Raw genomic sequence first — 26,166 nt, 5'->3', positions numbered from 1 at the left:
TGAATATTTAATTACAAAGTTTCATTTCAAAATAAAACAGCAGTCTTGTCAAGGGCATTTCTCCTTTCTCTGAATTATACCTTTAAGAGCAACCCCCCCCCCCCCCCGGTTCTGGTGGGTGCTTCAAGAGAGCTGCTGAAAATCGTCTTTAGTTGCCAGAGAAAGGGAAAAAAGAGTCCTGTGAAAAATGGCTCATATTGCAACCCAGCTAGTTTTCAGATAACAGATGTGGATGAGGAACGGGTGCTCTAGTTACCTGTTTCCAGCTCAGTGAAGAAGTACATGTGCAGACAGGCTCTGCATAGCAAAAGCAATACTCCAACACAATTCAGTTGATGATATTCCACATCCCACTGATCAACCATTCAAAAAAGGAACCAAATATCTAGATTCAGTTACCTCATTACACAAAAAATAACTGCCTGGATTAGGTGCTTTAAACTGACCTACCAAAATATCATGATCCCATCGTAAGTAGAAAAAAAATCACTTGTTTCCCTCCTTATTGCAGCCCCTGTTGTCACCTAAAATCTGCTGAAAGTGTTTAGGAAAGACTCCAGATGAGAGTCTTCCCTTTTAACATTTCAGAAGTGAGCTAAAACTTGGCTTTTCGAGCAGACATTTGCAAATACAGTGTCACAAACATAGGAAAATGGAATGGTTTGATGATGGGATTGGACGATGTTTTTAATGAGGAGACCTAATGATACATGTTTTTATTGATTTTATTGATTCTGTTATGGTTTTATTATTCAATTGTTTTATTATATTGAAATTGTATTTTATGGTCTTGGTACCAACTGTACACTCTGCCAAGTCACCTGTGGGCTGAAAGGGACGGTATATAAGTGCAGCAAATAAATAAATAATAAATGGGGCAAAGGAGCAGGTTGCATCTTAAAGGTGGAATTGGTGACAAATGCCTTCTCTCATGTCTTCTTTCTATAGAAAGAAAGCATCTGAACCTTTCCATTTCTCTGAGATGGAAACTAAAATCTGCTGAAAGTGTTTAGGGAAGACTCCAGAAGAGATAGTGCTATGGGGCAGGAGAACAGGTTGCATGTTAAAGGTGGATTTAGTGACAAATGCCTTCTTTCATGCCTTCCTTCTATAGAGAGAAAGTATTTGAACCTTTCAATTTCTCTAATCCTATCCTATATATATACAGAACCTTGGCTGCCCTCTGTGTTACTTGAGGCCTCTGTGCATATGACCATCTTTTTGTTCATGGTTTATAGTATCTTACATTATTCATCTCCATTTGCACAAACTGAAGGAGTTTCTACTGCCTCTGGAGAGAGAGAAAATCAGCTCTGATTATCTGTAAAACTTCTTGTCCTTCATATGCACCATCTCCAATAATAGATTAATGGTACAATTCCCAGCACATTGCACTTGAGACTGACTTTATAGGCATTCACTGTTTCAGTCCACATTTATGCCTTCATGGTTACCTTGTGGCCTGAGATTGGGCTGTATTTTACACAGAGACAATGGCAGTAACCTTCAATCACATCTAAAGGAAAATAAGAATTGGGAAGTATTTTTAAATCCCAAAGGTATGTCTCAAACATTTATAGTTACATTTTTAAAACTACCAATTAGATGCAATTTTATTAAGAGAACTCTTCAAAGTGATATGCATGGTGCTTCATTTTCACCATTCTCTGCATAAACTCATTTTTGCTTATACAATAGGTTCTGCTGCCCTAAACTGTGTTGTTAAGAATTCCTAACTAGGCTAATAAATCAGATGTTTTAATAAGTGGGATGTTTCTTTCTTAAGATTGTATTGCCACCGACCTACATACTTTATTTTTTGAAAGTCTCAGGAAACACACTAGGGGTCCAACATAAATAAGAATATAAGAAAACCATGCTGGGTTAGACCAAAGACCCATCTAGTCCAACATTCTGTTCCCATAGTGGCCAATTAGTTGCCCATGGGAAGCCAACAAATAGGAAGGAATCTAGTATTATCTTCCCTCTTGTGTTCCCTGGCTGCTGGTGGTGAGTGGCTTACAGTCTCAAATTTTGGAGTAAAGATATAGCCAGCATGACTAACAGTCATTTATGCCCCAGTTCCCCATGACTTTGTCCCCTTGTAGGGCAGAGGTTTGGGTTTTTTTGTGTTTTTTTCTTCTTTTTTGCTACCATTACTACAACTTGTGGTAATTCATTCCATAATATCTATGTGAAAAAGTCTTTTCTTTTATCCACATTGAATCTCTCATTATTTAACTGTAGTATATGACCCTGCATAGTAGTATTATAGAGAGGAGCTTCTTTTTACCCATTTTTTTCTATACTAAATATAATTGGAATGATAGAGTTGGAAGAGGCCATAAGGAATCTCCTGTTCAACCCTTTGCTTAGTAGGAATAAATCATCAAAGCACTTGACAGATGACCATCTAGTCTTTAAAAAAAAGCCTCTAGTGAAGGAGACTCCACCGTACTCCAAGGAGCATATCAGAAATTTCTTACTAATGTTTAGGTGGAACCTCTTTTCCTGTAATTTGATTCTGTTGCTCCATATCTCAGGGCTTGCCAACCCCTCTTTCTTTCTGGTTGTGTGAGTGCCCTGTTCTAACAGCCACTGAAGTACTCACAACATCCAGAAATTCGGACTTGGCTATGTGATCAGCTAGAAGTGGCCATAGTGGTGTATACCGCCTTGAGTCGCCTCCAGGCTGAGAAAGGCAATATACAAATATGATAAACAAACAGATAAACAAACATGGAAGAGGTGAAATGCAGTCCATTTCAGGGAAGCAGATACAGTTCCAAACCATTTGAACAACAGCATGGGAGCATGTTTATATTGGGCTAAACCGCACAATTTAGATAAGTCCTTAGTCACTGAAGCAGCAGAAAACAAGCTTATCCCCTCCTCAACATGATCTTATTTCAAATTTTTAAGTATGGTTCTCATGTCCCCTCTCAATCTTCTCTTTTCCAGGATAAACATAGCCAGTACCCTAAGTTATTCATAGGACATCGCTTCCAGACCTTTTACCATTTTGATAGCACTTCTTTGGACACATTCCAAGTCATCAATATCATTCTTTATCTGTTGTGCCCAGAACTGGACAGCATGCAACTCTATCATTTACCCTTCATTGGCCCCTCTTTTTCTAAGAGAAGCATTTGCCAAAATGTAACTTTTCCTCATAGGGATGTGGCTCCATTCCCTTGATCATTTTGATTGCCCTTGTCTGCACCTTCTCCAGCAATACAACATCCCTTTTGAGGTCAGGTGACCAAGACAATAAATAAGTTTGTCAATATTGTGGATTTCTAAGATGACATTATGAGGTTGGCAGTTTTATTTTCCGTTCCTTTCCTAGTTATTCCCAAAACAGAATTTGCCTTTTTCAGCAACTGCTGTACACTAAATTGACATTTTCACTGAGCCATCTATCACACTTCAAGATCTTTTTTCTGGTCTATCACTGCCAGCTCAGATCCTGTCAGTGTATGTCTGGCTATAACTCTATTTATTGGGACTGTTTCCCCATTGTGTGTCATTCTACTCTCATTTACATTGAAATTTATTTTAATATAGTCAACCCAGTTTATGTTGATTTTTCAAAAGGAATCCAGGGGTGATCTGGGAAATTTTAAAACAATTATCCTAATAGTCTAACCAGACTGGTTGCCATGAGATTGAAATATGTACAAAATAATGGTGCATAATGCCTGTTCTCGGTAATTAGGTGGAAATTGTTAGTACAGATAGGATTATTGATCTGGAATAATGTTATATGTACTAACATTTTCCATTGGATTACTAAGCATGGGTATTACGCTCCATTATGTTATACATATTTCTATCACCTGGTAATCAGCCTGATAACAGGGAAATGGTACCCATTATTTTTAAATTAGCAGGGTCATATTTGAGTTCTTTAAGAATACTCAGATGGAGAGTATCTGGACCTACAAATATGTTTATATTTTTCAATAGAATATCACTTCTCAGCATTGTTTGTTTCAGTTACTCAGACAGCATTTCTTGAAATATCCATTCCAGCTTGAGAATCGGCCTTCTAACTTCTAGTTATAGTTGTTTTAGTTTTCTGCCTTCAAGTTATTTCGAATTTATATTGACCCTACTGTAAACGTATCACAGGAGTTTCTTGGCAGGATTTTGTTCAGAGAAGGTTTGCCATTGCCTTCCTTACAGGCTGAGTGCAACTTGCCGAAGGTTCTCCAGTAGGGTTCTATTGTCAAGCCTAGGGAATTTGAACCCATGCCTGCTAAAACCACTACACCACACTGGCTTTAATTTCTTACACTGAACCCAGGAGAATCCTTATCCTCCTTTTGTATTTTTCCAATGACCCAACTGCCTTCATGTACGTTTCCCTGCTTTTGGCACATTCAAAGAAATTGGTGTGATTGGTCTTAATGTAATTGGCAAGGTTGTTCTTGAAAACATCTACATCACCATCCTCATTGCTCTTATTGCATTTATTTGGAACCTAACTTTATGTTTTATTTGGTTCCCTTCATATGGGTTAGACTTTCATTGTCTGAAGAAAACCGAAGTTATCTTCTACATTGGAATTTCTTGTTAAGTCAGGCTGGTGATTGATTGGACTCATTGGTACCATCCAGGACCTGAGTTATCTAGTCATGAAGATTCTGTTATTGCAGTTTTAAGTAACTTTCGAACCTTCTGCAGAGATTTGACCTTCTTTTCTGTTCTGCTCAACTTTTTGCTTAACATACTTTGTGTCGCAGCCATTCAGTATTACAATTGCCACCACCTATTCTTCTCTAGCATAATGTGAACAGATACAGGAGAATATTTGTTGTCTGACTTGGCAAAGAAGTTTTTATTTTATGTTCCAGTAGTAGATACGTTTCTCTTTTGGTGTCTCTCCCTGTGATTTCTTTGCAGTCATGTATATTTTCAAACATATACTAGTAATACAAGGTTGTATTACCATGTTGTCATTTACCTTGCTGAGAGAAATTTTAACATAAGTAAGGAGTTTGGAGATTGTATGATTGGAGGCATGGATGGATCCTATGCTTGTCTCTTTACTTCATCACACTAGATAATGAATCCACTTTAAATCCGATTTCTGCTTCCAGGGGTTTGCAGTTTGGTGAGGCTGTTAAAGATTAAAAGTGGATTCATTCTCTAGTGTGATGAGGTCCAGTAACTGATGATGGGAATTCTGAAGCAGAAGCTTTGTAAATTTGCCAATATAGTTTTGTGGCTTCAAGAATTACAATAGCAAAGTCTTGGAAGGAGGGAAGGGAAGAACTACTCATTAAGGATTAAAGAAGAAAATATATTCAGATGGCCAAGCTCTCCAATGGTATAAGCGGAGGAAACAATGAAGAGTTTGCTGAAAAATGGAGACTTGCCTTTGGGTATTTAAAAAAGAAGAGAAAATAGATTTTGAATTAGCTGCATGGGGAATTTATTAATGTAATGATAAAGATAGAATTTTATTAGATACTAATTCTATATGGTATTGGAAGTCTTGGGTGGGGGTTCACAGTGATAATTGGGTGGTGGTGGTATTGGGGAAATATTTGTACTTGTTAAATTTTGTAGATTGTATACTTTTTTCACACAACACAATACAAATGTATTTTTAAAAAATGAACATAATCTTTATACCCTCTTGATCAAGCAAACCCTGTGATAGATTCATCTTAGGTTTAATGGCTGTTTGAGGTTTCGATTTGCTCATGGTATTGATCCCCAATAGGGGATGCGGTATGTCTAGCATCTAAGATAGTCAATCAGCAAGCATGGTTTTTGAGGGCTCAGTTTCCCAGATGTGTGCCATCTTGCTGCTAGAATCTGAGGAAATCCCCCTGTCAACAAGAGTTTGGTGGTGGGTTTTTAAATATTGACTTAAGGTCAGTGTTTTTAGTTTGGGCTCAGGTCTAATTCATCATTTAGCCCAGGATGAGTACACTCATAGCTGATTGAAGATTAATTCTAAAAAGGTGTCTTCTATTGGCCTTTCTTTATCCTTCTGAACTCACCTGGGCCTCAACATGGCACTTAAATTATTAAATGAACATTGTGAGTCGTTGCCTTCTGTGAGCTGTGTTCTCTCTCATATGTTTGTTGTTCCCCAACTGCACCTTATATATACTATGCTGGGCCTCTACACAGAGGAAATTATCTTAAGAACTTGACGGTTGCCATATATCACTGCCTATTCTCTGAAGCAAGATGTAATGTGTTCACCTATGAATTGCTTTGAGGTAGATTTCCAGGAGTCCCATATAATGCAAGACTTTGCCCATGCAATAACCAGGAAGTTAAATGTATGTATCACATCTTATTGTTCTGTAGTTTTTATGAGCAGACTCAAGAACATGTTGTTAACTCACTACTGAAAACCTTACCTGGTAGATCAGTCCAATTCTATGTAATTTTTATTAGGAGATAATCTCCCCCATGTGACCTCAAGGTCATTGCCAAGTTTTTCTTTCAAGGTAGACAGGTTAAGACAACTTCCTATATTAGACTTAGGCTGAAATGTGCCCTGTATTTATTTGTAGCATTCTGATTCTTGTTCATACGCATCTTGTATAGCGCATTGTCGTGTGTTTTAATCAGTTTATTAATCTGTCCATACTATGTGTACCTTTTACCAGTGAGTTATTTGTGTCTTTGGGCTGTAAGAAAGTTTTGATTGAGTCATCTGGAGAAAAATGAAGGGGAGAGAAAGAAACCTGCAGTAAGAATTGCCTTCCTAGGATCACAATTTCTCTTAAAGCATTTTGAGTATCCAGGTCTATTCCACTGGAGTGTCCTCTTCCTCCTTTTCCTTGTTTCCCTTCTTGTTAGCTGAGAAACCTGTATAAAAAATGAAAGCATTTAAAATACTACTACAGACATATAAGTAAAAGAATGTCCCTTCAAGTTGCCTGTTGGCTTAAAGCAACTTCTTAGGACTTTCTTAGAAATCCTTAGAGGTGGTTTGTCATTGCCTTCTTCTGAAACATAGCCTTAAACTCCTGGTATTCCATGATGGTCTGCTTTTCAAGTACTAACCAGGCCTGGCCCTTCTTTACCTCTACGATGGGATCTGGTGCCTTCAGCATATTTAGCAATTAATGTACAGAGTGGGTGTATTCTTTGTATCAAAGACTAATACTTTCCAATGGAAACAGGCAGTCTCTGTGGTGATCTAGGAAAGGATAAATTGGAGTAATCATTAACCACATACTAAGAGTTTTAGGATTTTGTTTTGTTTTGCATAAGTTAGCATTCTGCCACATCAAATATAATGCTCTTCTATTGTATAAAAATGCCAGGGCAACTAAGCAATTCTATCACTGATGCAACAGTAATTGGAACAGCATCCAGTGCCTCCACTATCTCTGCATGAAACAACTTGATAAAAAAAAGGCAGGACGAACAGATCTTTGCCTCTTTGAAAGAAGTGTCAGCAATTAAATTTCACTTTCAGTAACCAAAACTCAAAGGTAACAAAAGTCCCAAAGGATAGCTGTCTGATATTCTCCATAGACTGGTCTTCTAATGCTGCCCAATCAAACAATGCAAAAGAGAGCATTCACAGCTCACATTAAAATCCCTCTTCAAATGCATGCTTTTATCTGTGAGTGATCTAGAACTTGGTGTTACAATTTTTAAAATTTAAGAAATGCTAAAAGGTTAGATGCTTCATCAAACTTGTATCCGAGTAATAAAGAAGCTGTTATTGGAAGAAATAGAAAATGTGCACAATATTGTCAATACTTTCTTATTTATCTGAGAATTGCACCACAACATTTGGAGCACTGACAAAACAAAGAAAATCCCACTGCACTTCACACAGCACTTTGGGAAGTGATAATTTTATTGGTCATACTAAAGAAAGAAGGAAACAAATTACTTTGCCATCCCTTGCCTATAAGGGATGTGATTTGGCTTTAGATGAAGCACAAAGTCAGAACTGATTCGGACTCTCTTGGCCAGGTTCAAGTGTTTTCTGGAGTGAATCAGGCTTCCCTCTGAAATTCCAAAACCAAAATTAGATCCCACGTGAAGGTTTGTTCTGCATTTGAGAAACTGGGTTAAGCGGTAGCATCTTGCTCACCTTTCTTTGCACATGATGTAAACCAGCCCTAGATGATGGTAATTAATCCCTGACATGTGTGGTACAAGCACAATAAATCCATCTTTTACTCATCCTTTTAGACTTACCTAGCATAAACCCTTACAATGCAGTTCCCTAACATCCTATTTGTAGTGAGCATAGTTTGGGACTTAGTACTTCATTCAGAAGTGAGGATGTGCTAAGTGGAATAGAAGAGAATGCCTTATACAAGGTCTGTTGGTCTACTTGAAATTGATCCTATGTCTACCCAGGATTAGTTTCTCCATCTGACAGAGAAACTTCAGAGTCTGAAACTCCTTTCCATCACCTGCCATCTGTTCCTTTTCACTGGAGCTGGCAGGGCCTTTCTCTTGTAAAGCATGTCCTTGATCTACTGAGTTATAGTCTATCCTTGTTCCTCTAGCAACAATTCCACATGGATTTAAAATAATCACCACAGGACCAAAGAAGCAGAACAACAGGTCCATGTGCCACCAAAAAGAGTTTACACTCAAATGTTTCATGCACATATGTGCATGCATATAGAGAACACACACACACACATACAGGCTAATGAAAGTGCATTCTGTTTTACTTCCACACATTCAAGGTGGTGTCCATGAGACAGTGCCACATTCAGGTAGAAAGTACTCTGTGAAAGAGAAGTAAGAAAAAAATCACAGGCCATGCTGCAGTTCTGAAGGAGTTATGAATAGTATACATTATTCTCAAAGCTCCACATAGTACAACAAAAAAATATTTTATAGGATTTTGTTTTTTAAAAAATCAAATCATCTTCAGGTTTTTTAAGAGATCAGAATGAGCATGTCACATACTTTGTAATGTCACTTTGCTATGAGCTTTGGTTCTTGAGAGAGCTTTGGAGAATCCAATTGCCTGCTCAGGCTGTGACCTGAAAGAACAAATGAATAGGAAAGGTTATAGCCTGGTCTTATGTGTTATCTCTCTGTTTAATACTGTGGGAGCTTCGAGGACTTACATTGTAAAAATTCCAGGCAACTAGCTATGTTCATCTGTTGTAGCAAGAATACAATGCTTTAAGGTTCTCTATTGTTTTCACTTCTATTCTCAAACTGGAGAAGAGTTAAAAATGTAATGTGTCCAAAGGCTTGAATAACTTTGGGGTCAGAGGGAGTATGAAGATGGTCTGTATTTAAATTGATCTTTCAGCACAGAATGAAAATAAATGAATATTCCAGATAGAATTTAAAATAGAATTTCCCCAAGAGCTTTTGAAATTATTTATTTTTATTCTCACTGTTATTTATATAGTAAACTGTACAGCAGCAATCTTTTGCCTTTCTCCCTTTCTTTCTCTCTGACTGGATCTCCCAGAAGCATGAAAGAACAGAATAATTTGCAAACTGACACAGGTGCCTGTCTTCAAAAGCAAATTGTATATTAAAGAGGGAAGAATCGGGTTACTCAGATATTAATGCAAGTTAAACATTGAAAGCTCAATTAAGTCTTCCAGAGATGGGGACACCCAGAGAACAAGAGAAGTCATGCAAAAGGCATCTGCTGGGGAAACTGAAGCCAATATCATGCCCCTTGTGATATCTGCAGGATAAGAATACTAATATGAACCCACACACACAATTTGCTGCCAGGTTGTCTTAAGACAAGGGCACTGCGCTCATTCTCTCAGCCCACCTGGCACAACCGTGAAAAACATCAAGTATCAAAACAATACTAGACATAATTAGCTAGTCTGTTTGAATCCAAACATAGCCAAACCAGCTCCTTTAGAACACAGAGGAAAGACTAAACGACCCAAAACTTTTCTCAAATGAAGTACTCATGCCAGGTCAGACCATTGGGCCCCCTAGCCCAATGCTGTCTACACTGTTAGACAACAGTTCTATGGTTTCAGGTGGGTTCTTACAATCCTGACCTGAAGATGTCAAGGAGCTTAGTGGCACAGCTCAATGCCTTTCTGAGCATGTGCTGTACCACTAAGCTACGGCCCTAAAAACTAATAACCTTCCCAAAGGGATTTAAACCCAACCTTGTGGTTAGTGGAAGACTTCTGTCCTTAAGCCACCAAACTGACTGCTACAATCAGCAACACCAAGTGTCTTGAATGTGACTGTGTTTAGTATCTGTAATAAAAAAAAAACAAAGATCTGCAATAATGTTGTAACAAATGCCACCATCTAGTGTTGCGAGCTTTGTAGGGGAGAACCAGGGCAGCATTTAGAATAAATGAGAGATATAGCACACCGAAATATGAACCCTCATCCTCTTTTTTAAAGAGTGTTACAATGAGAAATCTTTTCACCACACCTTGTTTACATTTGGAAAGTGCCTCCATGAGCCTGATAAAATTGCTTGAGGAGTATATAAAACAAAGTGATAGGGGTTCCAAGCCCCATAAATTACAGCCATAATGGGAAAAAGTTGAAAGTGAACTTATTTAACCCAGTTCTATTTCTTAGTGGAAAACAATGGGCGAAATCCTGTTAGTGACATGGTTGTTGTTGTTTTCCAGTTATTTCCACTATATGCTGAGCCTAAGCCATAGGTTTCCTTGGCAAGATGTATTCAAATGGGATTTGTCTTTGCCTTCCTCTGGAGCTTTGTGTGTGTGACTTCACCATGATTACTCAGTGGGTTTCCATTGCTAAATGGGTATTTGACCCCTGGGGTTCAGAGTCATGGTTCAGTGCTCAAGCCACTATACTACAGTGACATACGCAAATAGAAGTGTTACCTGTGAGCATATATGTATGTTTTTGGACATGGTGTAGAAATGTTATCTAGTTGTTCTGTGGCCACCCAATCTGCTAGCAGCTATCAACCCAGAGATGGGGCCACCGATGAGGAAGGGAGGGAGGGGAAGACAGTTCGACCAATAAAGAAAGAACTGCTCTGAGTTCTCAAGGGAAATAAAACAATGTGAATAAACTTTTGATTGAGACTAATTTCTTCCCCTTAGAAGAGGGTAGCTTCTTCTGCATTATATGAATGGCCTCCCCCAACACTTTGATGAGCAGCAACAGAGCCCCTCCTGGGCTTGGAGGTAGGACAGAGAACTGTGGAAATTGAGCCTTACACTCGAGTTGCTTGACGCGGGATCTTAACCATTGTCAGATGCTGATGTTGGAAAAGACATCCCCATGATCCAGTTCAATGAAATATACTTATTTACTTCCTGCCTATTCTCCAAGGAAGCCAGAGTAGGACAGATAGTTTCCCCTTACATTTTAGTCTCACAACAGTGTGAGGTATATTCAGCTAAGACACAGTGATTAGTCCAAGTCATCCAATAAGGTGAATGAGGCTGGAACTTGGATTACTTGATAAACCTAGAATGGGAATGAGCATTTGTTTTTTTTTTCCTAGTAACGTTTTTATTTTATTTTATAACCACCACCACAAAAGGGTTATATTATCCATAATTGCTCACTCTAGTAATAAGAACTACTGGGCAAACCGGTGATCAAATTACACCTTTACCCAATAAATCCTCCATAGTGATTTTAATTCAATATAATGACATATTGCTACTCTTCTTACACAGATCAGGGTGGACAGCTTGATTAAGCTTTAAGCAGGCATTTTAGCTTTAAGACACCCACTCACCTTCTTGAAATTATACATAGTGTATCACAGATTGTCAACTTGATGTATTACATGTATGGTCAAAACTGGAATTTTGAACTCAGGATTGAAAAAAGCAAATTTTAGAAGCAATCTCATCTTCCATACATTACACTCTCACTTAACCTAACATTCATCACAGGGTTATTATGAGGATCAAATTAGACAGAAAGAGTGCATCAAGTATGTCACTTGGAATGAGGTGGAATAAAAATGTAATACGAAAAATCCAATCTATAGTCATAGAAGTTACAACAAAGCCCAACAATGGCGGCTTCTTTAAAAGTACAGTTTTATCTCAAAGGTTTAATTGAATTCCCATATGTAAATATGTCAGGGGCTCCCAAACTTGATTTCTGTATATAATGGACACCATTTTACTACACCTTTATAAATAATGGAACTTGTGTATTTATGGATTTGGGTATCAGTGGGGGATCCTGAAACCGAAATTGAGTGGATACCAATGACCTATGTACTACAGTGCTCAGGTAGAGTTTGTGATCTAACGAGCCAATATCCCATCCAGATGGAAATGTAGCGTGTTCAGGTCTTAAGCCCATGCTAAGACAAATTAAGAAGTGGCCATAGCTTAGTGGGGGAACACTTCATTTCCTTGCAGAAGTTTGCAGTTTGGTTCTTCAGCATCTGCAGTTAGGACTTGGAAATATTCCTTGATTGAATTATGACCAGATTCAATATGGAGTCACTTTACATGTTCCACTGAACTTCTACTCACTTTGGAACACAGCAACCACAGTTTTTGAAAGTAAAATTCACTTTACTTATGTAAAACTACTGATCTTTTTCTTTGGGAGTAGCTAGTTACAAATCAGTCATTACATGTGGTTAATTCCATGTTAATTCTCAAAACACATTTCTTTTAAACATGCCATTCTGTGCATTATCTGCTTATTGTTACTGTTCTTCTTATTTTATTATTTGCTCATGCTGAAAATTGTCATTTTTCTGGTGCCATTGAACCACAGTAAGTGTTGTGTGGAACTGATATTATGACACTTTCTAGGAGGTTATTATATTGCAGGAAAGGAAGGCTGCAGTTTTAAACCTGATATTTGGGGTCCCATTGGGATCCTCTCCTTCCTTATAAATCATTCCAGAGAAAGGAGATATAATCTACTAAATGGAGGCTCTACACAAACCACATAGAAATGAATTTTTTTTTGTCATGTCAGGAGTGACTCCTGGTGTGAGAGAATTGGCCGTCCGCAAGGACATTGCCCAGGGGACGCCTGGATGATTTGATGTTTTATCATCCTTGTGGGAGGCTTCTCTCATGTCCCCGCATGAGGAGCTAGAGCTGATAGAGGGAGCTCATCCGCCTCTCCTCGGATTCGAACCTGCGACCTGTCGGTCTTCAGTCCTGCCAGCACAGGGGTTTAACCCACTGCGCCACCGGGGGCTCCACATAGAAATGAATGCCATAGATTGTTATGTTATGATAGAAATGAATGCCATAGATTGTTATGATTAATTCATGCAACTTTAACTATTCAGAGTGCTTTAGTACAGAATATTTCTTCATCATGTTCTTATACAGGGAGATCATTATATGCCACCAATGAACTTCTGAAATGTTGTTGTTTTTGGGTTTCCTGAACAATCCAGCTCAGCCATAATAACACTGGATACAGATCTGTATTGTGAAGAAAAGAATAATTACATCAACACTGATTTATTTGAGAAGTCGGGGCTTTTTTTCTAGTTAGGGGTATATGTGTGTGGTATCTGTAACATTTGCTCAGTATCAATATAGTTACCTTTCACTAAATCCAATCATTATTTTAATGAGTCCAAAACAGATTTCCTTGGTCACCTTTTAACACCAAGTGCTCCATTCCTCAAGTGAAAAAATTGTCATGTAAAAAAATCACCCTTACAGTGTAAAACAAGGGTGAGGAAAATGTGGTTTCTGGGCCATATATGGCTCCCCAATCCCTAAGCCCCTGCATTTTTCAACTCCTGAAGTCCTTACCTATCCCTCAAACCCACAAGAAAAAAATTGCAATATACCCCTAACCTTTCACAGAAAGTCCCCTAGCATGACCAGATGTGTGTGTCCCATGCAAGTACTAGGGCTGTCTCTGCTTAGCTTCTTAGATCAGATGGGATCTGGTGCTACTCATGGTATTTAGGCCCTACCATGGCTATATTTCTGTATTTATTATCAAAATGATATCAGGAAGTTGTGTGACATCTGCTGTTACCTGTTTGGGAAGGGCTCAGATAAATGACTCCAGTGACTTTGGGAACATTGTTGAGATGGTGCAGCCAACAAGGGATCAGACTCCAATGACTAGCAGACAAATGCTAGGTGCAATGAATGAATGAATGAATCCCCCTTGGGGTGAGAAAAGCGGTATAGAAATACTGTAAATAAATAAAATAAATAATTCCTAATATAGATGGGAATGTTTAGCCTGAAGAAGAGAAGGCTGAGAGAAGACATGAGAGCCATGTATAAGTATGTGAGAGGAAGTCATAGGGAGGAGGGAGCAAGCTTGTTTTCTGCTGCCCTGGAGACTAGGATGCGGAACAATGGCTTCAAACTGCAAGAAAGGAGATTCCATCTGAACATTAGGAAGAACTGACTGACTATGAGAGCTGTTCAGCAATTGAACTCTCTGCCCCAGAGTGTGGTGGAGGCTCCTTCTTTTAAACAGAGGCTGGATGGCCATCTGTCGGGGGTGCTTTGAATGCAGTTTTCCTGCTTCTTGGACTGGATATCCCATGAGGTCTCTTACAACTCGATTCTATGATTCTATGAATTCTTAATATACATATCGCCTGCATGTAAATCCAGGCATCCTCAAATTATTCTTTCTTAAATTTCCTTTCACAAGAACTTCCAGTGAGCTTGTTGCAAAATCATAGTGAAATGTCTTTATGTTGATGTTTAGTGATATTTTCCAAGAATCATACTACCTCAATCACCCTTATGTGTGTCCATTTCTGTAATATTTGCTACAGAATCTAGTTCATTCACAGTCAGTGTGGCAGAAAATCTGCTTTGAGTTTTTGTCCCAGTTTTACTGTGACTATCAAAGGAACTGAGCACTGTTCCTTAAGCAGGTTCCGTGCTGTGTATAGCCCTTTTATATTTTGGATTAAAACCTGAAGCAAATGCACAGCCTTGCTGATACGGATGCTGCCAATGACCTCTGTGCATGAGAGGATCATTCTGCTAAGTAGCACTGACTTTATACAAGCAAAAGAGAAAAACACTGAACACCTCTAAGCTTTCTCTCTCCCTCACCTCAGACTATATACAGAGCGTGTGTGTGATCATCACAAGGTAATATGGACCCGGGACTATAGTGTGTTTAGCAGCCACCTTTATTCACCCCATTCATGGAAGAAGTTTATATCACAGGACTATAATCATTTCTTCATGCATATGCCTCACTATGCCTAGTGGAAATGTGTGGAAAGATTTCTATGCACAATCCTTTGTGTTGTTGCTGTTAGGGGTACCTTTTGTTTGTTTGTTTTTTCAGTCCAATCTGAAAGGGCGCTATAACTCTTCCATTGGAATAGATCTCTAAGGCTTAATCTAACTAAATTCAGGAGCCCCTGGTGGTACAATGGGTTAAACCCTTGTGCCAGCAGGACTGGTCAACTGACAGGTTGGCGGTTCGAATCCGGGGAGCAGGGTAAGCTCCCGTCTGTCAAGCTCCAGCTTCTCATGCAGGGACATAAGAGAAGCCTCCCACAGGATAGTAAAACATCAATCATTTGGGCGTCCCCGAGCAATGTCCCTGCAGATGGCCAATTCTTTCACACAGAAATGACTTGCAGTTTCTCAAAGCACTTCTGACATGAAAAATGGTGTTATCCCAAGTCTTCTGAAGAATTCTGCATATCTGAATAGGAATTGAAACAAAAATCTTCATTTTCCTCTGAATGTTGAGAAAGTGTCAGGTTCTAGTCCTGAGTTTCCCCATGAACAGAAGTGCCACAGGACAATGAAGTGAAAGAAATTGGCTGCAAGTGATTTTTAAAAGGAGTGTGCATGATATGAGTGTGTCATTCTCATTTAATAAGCAACATTAGGCTTTAGCTTTGATATTAAATTGTAGAGCTCAAAGTCATGGTGTATACTTATTATCTTCAAAAGACTTATTCAGAAGAGTGTTTTTTTGTTACTGACAACATAGCCAAACATAGGAGTGGATTTCAAACATACACCTCAAAGATAAAATCTGGAAATGTGCATTTGGTTGTGAAATTTTACTTTTTTAAAAAAAAATCACACATATTTTATGTTATCAGAACTATCTGCCCCCCTGGGTTTCATCCAAAGGCTGGTTTCTTTTTGTTCTTTATAATCTTAATAGCTCAAGTATACTTGACATTAACTGGATTTTTGTTTCCTTGAATGGCTTTCAAAACCATTTCTTGGTGTCAACAAGCTTTTGTATTACAATATTTCAACCAGTTGGGCAACAAATAAAAAATAATGAAAATCGTGATTTGATATACTGAAATTATAAAAAAATAAAGATTAATTCAGGAAAATGTGATTTCATGCCACCTAATATGACTGCTTCTGAAGATCTATAGCAACAATTACAGATCTTTCCTTGTCTAGTCCCATAACTAGAAATTTAGTTAAATAGGTGAATGTATAGGATGGTGTTTTGTTTTGTTTTTTGCAGATTACTGCCAGTATTTGCAGATATAACTCATTAATTGCCACTGACAAGACATTTGTTGCCAGTAAATGGGATTACTTTCAGAAATGTTTATACTTAATATACAGCAAAATCTTGGCTATTCAATTTTTCTTTGGCATTTGACCCTCATATCACATGTTTGCCACATCTGAAATGAGGGGCTTCTACAGGACAGATGGAGGACAAGGTCATAGAAGCTGCAACACCTAGTCCAGAGGATTTCTGTGATATCTGAATTTGGGTACCTGGATCTTCTATCCAGTTTTCACTTCAGACCACTGTATTCTTTCATTATGATTTGCAGGAAAGTTAGTATTTCTGGGAGACAGTAAATTTGAAATTGTGGTTCTTGACTAGTAAGTCTTGGAATAGGCCTTTTTGTATTATGTACACAAATATACTATTCATTTGAGCCTGTTTGTGCTTGTTGTGATACTGAACTGTTATAGTAATTTTATCTTAGATTTGTATTGTTCTTGTGTTTTTGCTTGTGGTTAGGAATATTTTTTCCTCTTTGTGTTGTAGTATGTTGTGTTTTATACAAATGCTCCAGGAAGCTGCATCCGTTTAAATATTTAGGTTCAGGAAGTCAAGCAGCACTGTTCAGTGGAATTGGATTGAATGCTGATTCAGGCCCATAGAAAATGAAGTGTTTGAACTATCGTTCTTTTCAGAAGATATATGCATGAATGAATCACCAATTGCGCTTTTGCATCTGCATACATAAACTTTTGCACCACATGAGATCACTGCATTCAGGCATCACACTGAACCATAGTTTAGCATAAGGGAGATGAGATGCAAGCCCTGAAGTCATGCCTTTGTGTCCTTCTTCTCCTCCAGCACATTTGCAAAGAGGAATCCAGGATGTTTTGATTCTCATTTCACTTAACCACAGGGTTTATCATGCTGCCTGAACCCTAGACTTTGTTTAAATAAGCCAATTTGTTTCAACAAGATAGATTCATGGTTTGATGCTGTCTTATCATGATCACGCCATCATTCAAATTACTAATTGTTGGTCTAGTTCATATGGCATCTTCTCACACCAGAGGTGGAAGATGGTGGGGAACAGATACACTTAAGATTTGGTGAAGGTTTGCTAATCAAAATGGGCAACTGTGATGCTTTAAGATCAGTGGTTCTCAACCTGTGAGTCCCCGGGTGTTTTGACCTACAACTCCCAGAAATCCCAGCCAGTTTACCAGCTGTTAGGATTTCTGGGAGTTGAAGGCTAAAACATCTGGGAATCCACAGGTTGAGAACCACTGTTTGAGATGTTGTTAGACTGTAACTCCCATGGTTGCTCATTGTTGTCTATACTAGCTAGAGCTGTATACTAGCTAGCTGCCAGAGAAGACTCATAAATTTTCCACCCTGAGCTAAATGATTAACATAATAGCCAAAATCCAACTCTCCCTGCACACAGTTGTGGGAAAAGAAGGAAGAAATGTGGTAATAATTCAAAATGTATATTGTTTCATTGCAGAACAATGTTTACTGCTGGGAAATGTGAACTGTGTAGCTAATCCTGAAAATTATAGCATTATTTTGATGCTAGAGTGCTATTATATCATCTCCTGTATTATGAATCCAATGGTTTCTAGGGCTCCATACTGAGTGGAAAGCAGGGAATGGTAGATCATAATTTACTTTCACAGAAAAGTCAAACTCACTTATGTGAACCATATAAGTCAAGTTTAATTAAGCCGTACAGTGTCAGTAGAGAGCTTTCTGTCAATAGGTTCAAAGAATTTCTCAGGTGCTAGACAGTTGACATATATAGGAACAATAACCCAAATAACTCCAGAGGGTTTTATGTTGCTTAAACCAAAACTTCAGCATATAGACAGACAGTTAAAGCAGCTGAATATATAAAGAGTTTCCTGTGGGTTGCAGTGCATTGCAAATTTGCATCAAAATCTCTATAAAGAAAGAAGCTTAGTGTTCCCCCTGGAGTTCCAATTTATACTTCCAATGTGTCCACATAAAGGGGAGAAAACATACAATTAGGATTGTTTGTTTGCTTGTGTTTTGTTCTGAAACTGAAATGCACTACAGCTATTGTGCCAAGTATGTTTTGCAAGGGTTGATAGCTCAAATGAAGACCGAAAAGGAAACTTGCTCTTTAAGCTGCTATATTTCTCACTCACAATAAACACTTGAGAGCTGCAAGAACCAGAGCCAGCCTGAAATTCTTACTGCGATTGAACAAAACAGGCTTCTTGCTAAAAAGACATTTCGGTTTCATTGCAGAGGGAGGGAGAGAGAAGGATATGTCACAGTGTCCCTTTTGCCTGGGTTCATGCTGAAACAAGCCAAACCAAGGATTTGGTAGAGTGCAGGGATAGTTCCCAAGAGATTGTCCTGACTCAAAAATGCCCGTGAGCTCCACTTCACATTGAGATCTCCTTGTACGCTGCAAGAGAGTATGTCAGACACCTGGTAGAACAAATATTCAGTGTGTAGAAACAATATTCAAGCATACTGATTTGTGCACATTGGTGTTCAAATTCTGGCCTGAAAACTCGGGGCAGGCAGGCAAGCTTTTGGAAAAAGCTGGAAAATTGGGGGGGGGGGGGACAAGGATTAAAAATAGACATGACTAGCAGACCGACGGACCACTATGTTCTCAATATTCTTTGCCATAAATGTGATAAGGAAAGCTTTGAGATGTAGACAGACAGCTTGGGAAGAGATCTGTCTGAATACACATTCTGAAAAGAAGACCTATGAACACAACATTCCCTTATTTGTTGTGTGTATTTGTACAGTAGCATTACCTTCATACTACTTTGAATGTCATGGATCCATCATACAGGTTTCCGGCAGTTTGGTGAAATATATATATTTTTTCTAGAGAGGCTTATTATACTCCCTTAAATTGCAGTAATACATTTCTCAGACAGAAAATTCTAAGTATCTCACCAAACTACAAATCCTAGGATTCAGTAAAGTGGAGCCATGGCAGTTAAGGTTATTTGCACTATATTATAGTACTGTAATTCCACTTTCTGCTGGAGCTTCCGGTGACGCAGCAGGTTAAATTGCTGAGCTGCTGAACTTGCTGACTGAAAGGTCAGTGGTTTGAATCTGGTGAGCTCCCACTGTTAGCCCCAGCTTCTGTCAACCTAGCAGTTTGAAAACATGCAAATTTGAGTAAATCAATAGGTACTGCTCTGGCTGGAAAATAACAGTGCTGGCCACATGACTTTGGAGGCATCTATGGACAACACCGGCTCTTCAGCTTAGAAATGGAGATGAGCACCTCCTCCTAGAGTCGGACATTACTAGACTTAATTTCAAGGGGAAACCTTTCCCTTTTAAACCCTATATTATTATATTTTTGTTGCAATCTTAAAGGCATTTATAAAGAAGTCAGACCCTCTAAGGAGAGATAGATTTCCTTCTGAGTAAACATGCACAACATTGTGGAGTCTGCATTATATTTTAGCTTTATTGGATGTAAAGGCACTATTTGTTCCATAGTAAAAGACAAACTACTGAACTGTAACACTGATAAATGGACTAATACTGAATAATCAGTACAACCATTCTCTCTTTTCTGCAGGGCATCTGTACCACAACCACCGCATTTTTACATTTCTTCTTCCTAGCTTCATTTTGTTGGGTTTTGACGGAGGCTTGGCAGTCTTACATGGCTGTTACTGGAAAAATTAGGACACGACTCATAAGGAAGCGCTTTTTATGCCTTGGATGGGGTGAGCTCCTATGACTCAGCTAAGATTTCTCTGTTGTTGTTCAGCTTAATGTTTCATGCACGGCTAACCTTTGGGAAAGAATGCTTGTTTTGATAATCTTGACAGTAGTAGATTACACAGTTTCTAAACTTGATATTAGTGCTGGGCTATCTCCTATAGAATGGCAAACAGGGATATAATTTAATTCTATTGATCTGCTTCACAATATGGGCTGATGATGAATGCCCATCAATTATTATATTTTATCACACTGTAACTTATCATCTTTAGCAGATATTCTATATAGCACAACAATTCAAAAAGAAGAAGAAAGAAAAGAAATTAAAATAGAAAGTCCTTACCAAAATAGACCAAATCTTCATTCACTGTATACTATCTCATAGCAACATCAGAATGGTGTATAGTAGAGTAGTAGCAAAGTGAGTGAAGGTCTTCTCAAGTATCAATAGTATGCTTTTGAGGCAAAGATGAATTTGTGTTACACTGATGAAAAGGTTATTTTCATTTGAGAATGAACTTTGTAAGACTAACATGATAAAATGGGGGTTTTTTTGGCCATCCAGACAGAAGAAGCAGTATGTGTCATGGCTCCCAGAGATAATTATTACAGTTGGCCTCTGTAGCCACAGATTCTGTATCCATAGATTCCATAATCTACGGTTTGAAAATATTTTTTAAAAATATCAGAAAGTCTAAAAAGTGAACCAGGATTTTGCCATTTTATATAAGGACACCATTTTAGTATGCTATTGTATAAAAAAGGACTTGAGCATCTATGAATTTTGATTTGGGGGGGAGGGTGTTGAGGAGATGGATGGTTGGATCCAAGCCCCATTGATATCAAGGGTCCACTGTACTGGATAAATTATTGAAGCGAGGCTGTATTTTTCAATTTTAGCCAAAATTAAATTAAATTTAGAATTTCAAAGATGAATGTGTCACCTTACATCAAAGTTATCAAAAGTCTATGTCACCATCTCCATAAAAATAGTAATTACCAGGGCTTTTCTTACAGGTTTACCAGCATTAGTCGTGGCAATATCAATAGGTTTTACCAAGACAAAAGGATATGGAACCAGTAACTAGTAAGTCATTCTGTAATAATACATCAGTGATGCCTTATTTTCCTTCAGTCTTATTGATCGGACCAGCTATATTTGGGTGTTATTGGGTATATAACCACATGCAGAAGGGTGCTCAAAGTACTGTGCTGTTTTTATCTTGTACCTTGTCAATTATGTTTTTTAATCATATTTAAGATTCCTTTAAATTTATATTTTTAAATGTTCTTGCTGTGTTTTTATTTTTGTAAAATACAGTTTTAGTTAAACTTTGATTTTAAATTATTGCAAAACATTTTGCTTTCCAAGGTATAAAAGCAGGGTATAAAAAGAATATATAGAATAAATGAAGGAAGAAATGCTGCTTTCTCACTTACACTGATGTGAAATTTGTTTAAGTAATGATAAAATACTACTTATGTATAATTTTGAGTCCAGTGGAAGAAATTTTTTCTTAGTGGCAATAATCTGCTGCATGATAATAAGTTGATCATGATAAGATCCAGGCACCAAAATTATTGAGGTATCTTAGCTGAACTCAGGACTTGGCCCCAAATAATGTGTGATTTGCAATAGAGCAGCAAGAGACTAATAATGCTTTTGTGACACATGAGGCAGAAAAACTCCACAAAAACCACCCCCCACTTCTGGGTGTGGACATATTTTATAACAAAGAACACAACCAACAATTAGTTGTCCTTTTATGACACTCAAAATCTGCTGCCTAAAGCCTCAATATGACCGGTCATGTGTATCTGTAGGACTTAAGATGGAAAGCAAACAAGATTTGATAGGGGAGAATTACCATTAAGTGGGACTTACTATGGCTACGCAGCACTTCAGATGCCTTGAGGTCTAATAAAAGATTGCAGCATTGAAACAGGGTTGTTTCACAGGTTGATAGGGATTGTAGCACTATTTACTCCATTCTGGCACCATTACAGATAAGGCATTGAGGAACAAAGAACTAGGTCTGCTGTTTTTACCATTTGTATGAAAAGCCCACTATCTTACCTTCTTGCCTTAGTTGAGGATGAATGTAAAAAAAAGCCCAGGAAGGTTCATTAGCATTGATGAAAAGTGAGTGAAGGCCTACTAATCATCATGCTGACTGTTTTCCCAAATGGTGGGCAAATTAACTGAAATTTCCAGAAAGTAAAGGACACCACACATTTTTCCTAAATTGTCCTGGATCAATAATGAAAACAATATCCATAATTATTCGTTTGCAGATTTTAAAAAAAACAACAGTTTGCCCAACAAACCCGTCAGGAGGAATAGTGAACAAGCAAGAATTCTGCATAAGTTACTTCTGGTATTTAAAATCCTGACATGTTGCATGGGATCTGTTCTGCAGAGAAAAAAATACATATTTTGTGTGAAATCCTCTTTTTCTCTCTGCAGAAAGTATGTTTTCTACACAGGAATAGCCTGCTGTTCAGAAATCCAATCTGTATGTATGCATTCAACTGCAAAATCTGCAAAATGATTCCTGTGCCACATGTCAAAATGTTGGAATACAGGGAGAATACCATGGAGGAATATTCATGTTCTGCTGCAACTGAGAGAAAGCTACTATAGTGAAATAATGAAAGATTTCTATTCCCTAAGAAATGCAGAGCACTATTTTTATTTTAAGAATATCTTACCGATATTCCATAAATGTCATTACTATTACTGCAAATTATTCATACCTTTAGTGTCTGTTCCACATAGTATCCTGAACAGTGCATTATCAATGAAGCATCATGAGAAAAATATTTCAATGAAGTTGTTCATCCTGCAAACTTATACCCGAGTGCTTGAGAGAAAGCCTTGTTGAACTCCAGTACTGTGTTTGAGAAGACTTGTCATAGGATTACACGGTTAATCTCCCAATGCTACTTTGGTTTAAATCCAATTACTAGTCCCACTGAGGGTGAATTAATTTACCATTCAGCACTTGGTTCAATGGGTTTATACCAGTAGGACAAGCAATTGGATTTGGATGTTTGGGTCATATCTAGTGGCTGTACAAACAGAAAGCAGTTTAGGCTTATCCTGAATCCTTTTCAGAGTGTTTGGAAAGGGTGGGGTCTCTTAGCGATTATGGACTCTCTGACATGGGACCACAAGAAAATGGGCATCACCATAAACTGAGAAGGGAGGGTTTACACCAGGAAGTGCTTCTCTGCCACAAGCTCTTTATGTCAAAGTTCAAGCAATCACCTTTACACTGCAATTATATGCACAGTCTACACTGTTCAGGAGGGCTCTTTCATCCCACAAACCTATGAAAATGATTTTCAGGATCAAACAGGGAAACTAAAAATATTCATTCGATGAGTTATCTTCTTCTCATCCAAGCTTTAGTTACAGTCCTTAAAAGATGCTTTCAATACAATGTGGGATGTTGGAAACCTGTGCAGTAATTTTAAGGCGAAAAGTTTTAAAAGCTTCTATGAAGAGTCCCCCTTCTTGAAAAATGAAAAAATTAAAAAAAAGAGAGAGAGACTTATTCTCTGTCACAGTTTGATAACCAGAAAAGCACTAAATGAAAATGACATAAAATTATTTCTATTCAAACATGGCTTTAATATGTAATTTCTCTCAGATAGGTAATTTGGCTGAATGCACTATTTTTGTATCTGTTTCACTTTTGTATCTTTTCAAATAGTTTTATTTTTTGTTTTTTATTGTATTGTTTTAATTATTTGATATGCCACTTTAGAAGCAAGGTAGCATATAAATAAATAATATAAATAACATATTTATTTTTGAAAATCTGTTGCCTTTAAATAGTCTAGTAGGCATGGGATTATATATATAAAAATTTTTTTAAAGTTATTTCTATCCCACCCTATCTCCCTGATGGGGACTCAGGGCGGTTCACAACATAAAGTGGCAAACCTTAAATGTTGTAAAGTGTGACCAAAAACAAATTAACCATAAATCAATTAATAACACATTAGACATCAACATAAGACAGTAGTGAAAGTTTACAACAAATTAAGCACCACACAGCTAAAAATACACATTTAAACGAATAAGTATTTAAAGCAAAGCTTAGAAACTAATAGGGTGTAAAAGATTTCCTACAAAATGAATTACAACAGTTAAATGTGTCATGAATTTCTGGGTTTTTTGGGTTTTTTCCTCTGAAAATACCTTATGTGTTTCATATTCCAAAGAGCAAAGGTTATTGAAAATTCATGGTATATGTGTGTGAGGGAGAGGGAAAGAGAGACAGAAATGGAGATGCTACACCTTATTAATTTGTATTAGTTCTTTTCTCATGTCCTTTCCAGTTGCTGGCTGTCTCTTGAAGGAGGACTTCTGTATGCTTTTGTTGGACCTGCAGCTGCCGTTGTCCTGGTAAACATTGAACTCACCTTCAGTATTTTAAGTAGCCATGGTAATATATATGTATCTAAGTTTCTGAGTGGCTAGTAAGTTAGTGTGCTCAATTTTGACCTGGGAAAGGAGTATTAAGTTTATTAGTCTTCTGCTAAATGGGATCAATATGCAGACATAGTCCTATGCATGTCTACCTAGAAGTGTCTCATTGTGTTGAACACAATGAGCTTTACTCTCAGGTAAGTGTGTATGGGTTGCAGCATTGCAGAGTGATACTGTTTCTTAGTATATACCCAATCTGTTCTTTTATATTAATTTCTTGAGATTGTTTGCTATTCTGTCTTCCAAAGTTAACAAACATTTAGTTAAAGTCTTGTCAGAATATATTGGTAACTCCACTTCCTTTTATCACAAAATCATTGTTCCACTGACACAAACGCTTCATTGTACAGAATAATCCAGTTCTAAAACTTCCAGTTTTCCTTTTCTTCCCCTTACCTCCCTTCTTTATATCTCCATTCCCCACCCCTTTGCCTGTATAGTATTCTGATTATTAATGCCAGTTTCTCTCATAAAGCACCTTGGTCTCCCAGTCATGGATTCAGTTTTGTGACTTAAACATTATAATCAACCAGCATATCAAAATGCTTCCTTAGACTCAATCAAATGTATGTTATTTGCACACCTATCCTAGGAAGAAGGTAGGAAGCCAGACAGGAGTTAACTGGGAGCCAATTTACCAGAGGTGTAATTATGGAGGTGGGAAGGATGGTAGTATTGCCCCTTCAAATAAAGATCATGTCTCGCTTCAATGAGATTTTCCTTCTACTCCCAAATTTCTAGCATTTCAAGAACTTAAAACTTTAGTCGGGCATTCGGAAATACATTATATACAAAAAAGGAGCCAAAGAATATGAATACAACAGATAAAGGATTTCAAAACATAAATGTCAATGTCTCACTCTCTGCAATGCTAGAAATTGGGGAAATGTATGGGGTATAGAATTCCTATTTGGAGCAATGCTCTCTCTCACACACACCCAAATAGATATATCCCTGAAATCTGTCTAAATTAGCAGGACTACTTTCCCCCGTCCATGTGGTCATGTCACTGTGTGGACAGTAATACATAGGATGTTAGTATGAACCAATCACATTAATGTCCAATCTTTGAAGGATTTGAAATAGCATGTTCTCTTTTTAACTAACTTACAAAAGAGCTGGAGATGATGTGACTTTCTCAAGACGGAAGTCTTGCCTTTCTCATCTGTAGGCAGTTTGATTGCCTCCTGACATAAATTTCATGGAGGAGTTAAACTTTCTTTCCAGCACTGCACAGCCACACTTTGTGAAGCAAGGTGATATTATTAGTAGGTATTAGAATTAATCTTCTGAAACACTTTCTGTAAGAAAAACTGATTATGTCTTAAACCATAAACATAATCTAAATTTAAAACTGAAAATAATGTCCAAACTAAAAATGTGAAAAACTATGTGTAAAATAAAACAATTCCAAGGAACAACCAGTGAAAATAATCAAATAGCATAAGGCCACATAGTATTAAAAATTAATCAATCATATCTCATCAAATGGCTGAAAATATAATATCAGGGCCAATTCTTCACTAGCCAGAGTTCAT

At 37.7% G+C, this 26,166-nt stretch overlaps 1 protein-coding gene across 5 annotated transcripts in view; it reads left to right on the top strand.

Moving 5' to 3' along the window:
• Nucleotides 1-26,166, top strand: part of ADGRB3 (adhesion G protein-coupled receptor B3) — a 596,417-nt gene that overhangs the window by 511,214 nt on the left and 59,037 nt on the right. For all 5 annotated transcript variants that reach the window (XM_060752829.2, XM_060752830.2, XM_060752828.2 and 2 more), the window contains 3 exons: nucleotides 19,979-20,129; nucleotides 21,145-21,214; nucleotides 24,478-24,544. In XM_060752829.2, coding sequence (XP_060608812.2) covers nucleotides 19,979-20,129; nucleotides 21,145-21,214; nucleotides 24,478-24,544 — 288 coding nt within the window. The remainder of the gene's footprint in view (nucleotides 1-19,978; nucleotides 20,130-21,144; nucleotides 21,215-24,477; nucleotides 24,545-26,166) is intronic.

The sequence above is a fragment of the Anolis sagrei genome, chromosome 1 (genome assembly GCF_037176765.1).
Source record: "Anolis sagrei isolate rAnoSag1 chromosome 1, rAnoSag1.mat, whole genome shotgun sequence".
Classification (NCBI taxonomy): domain Eukaryota; kingdom Metazoa; phylum Chordata; class Lepidosauria; order Squamata; family Dactyloidae; genus Anolis; species Anolis sagrei.
The sequence above is the reverse complement of the archived record's forward strand: the minus strand, read 5'-3'. Positions and strand labels throughout refer to the sequence as shown.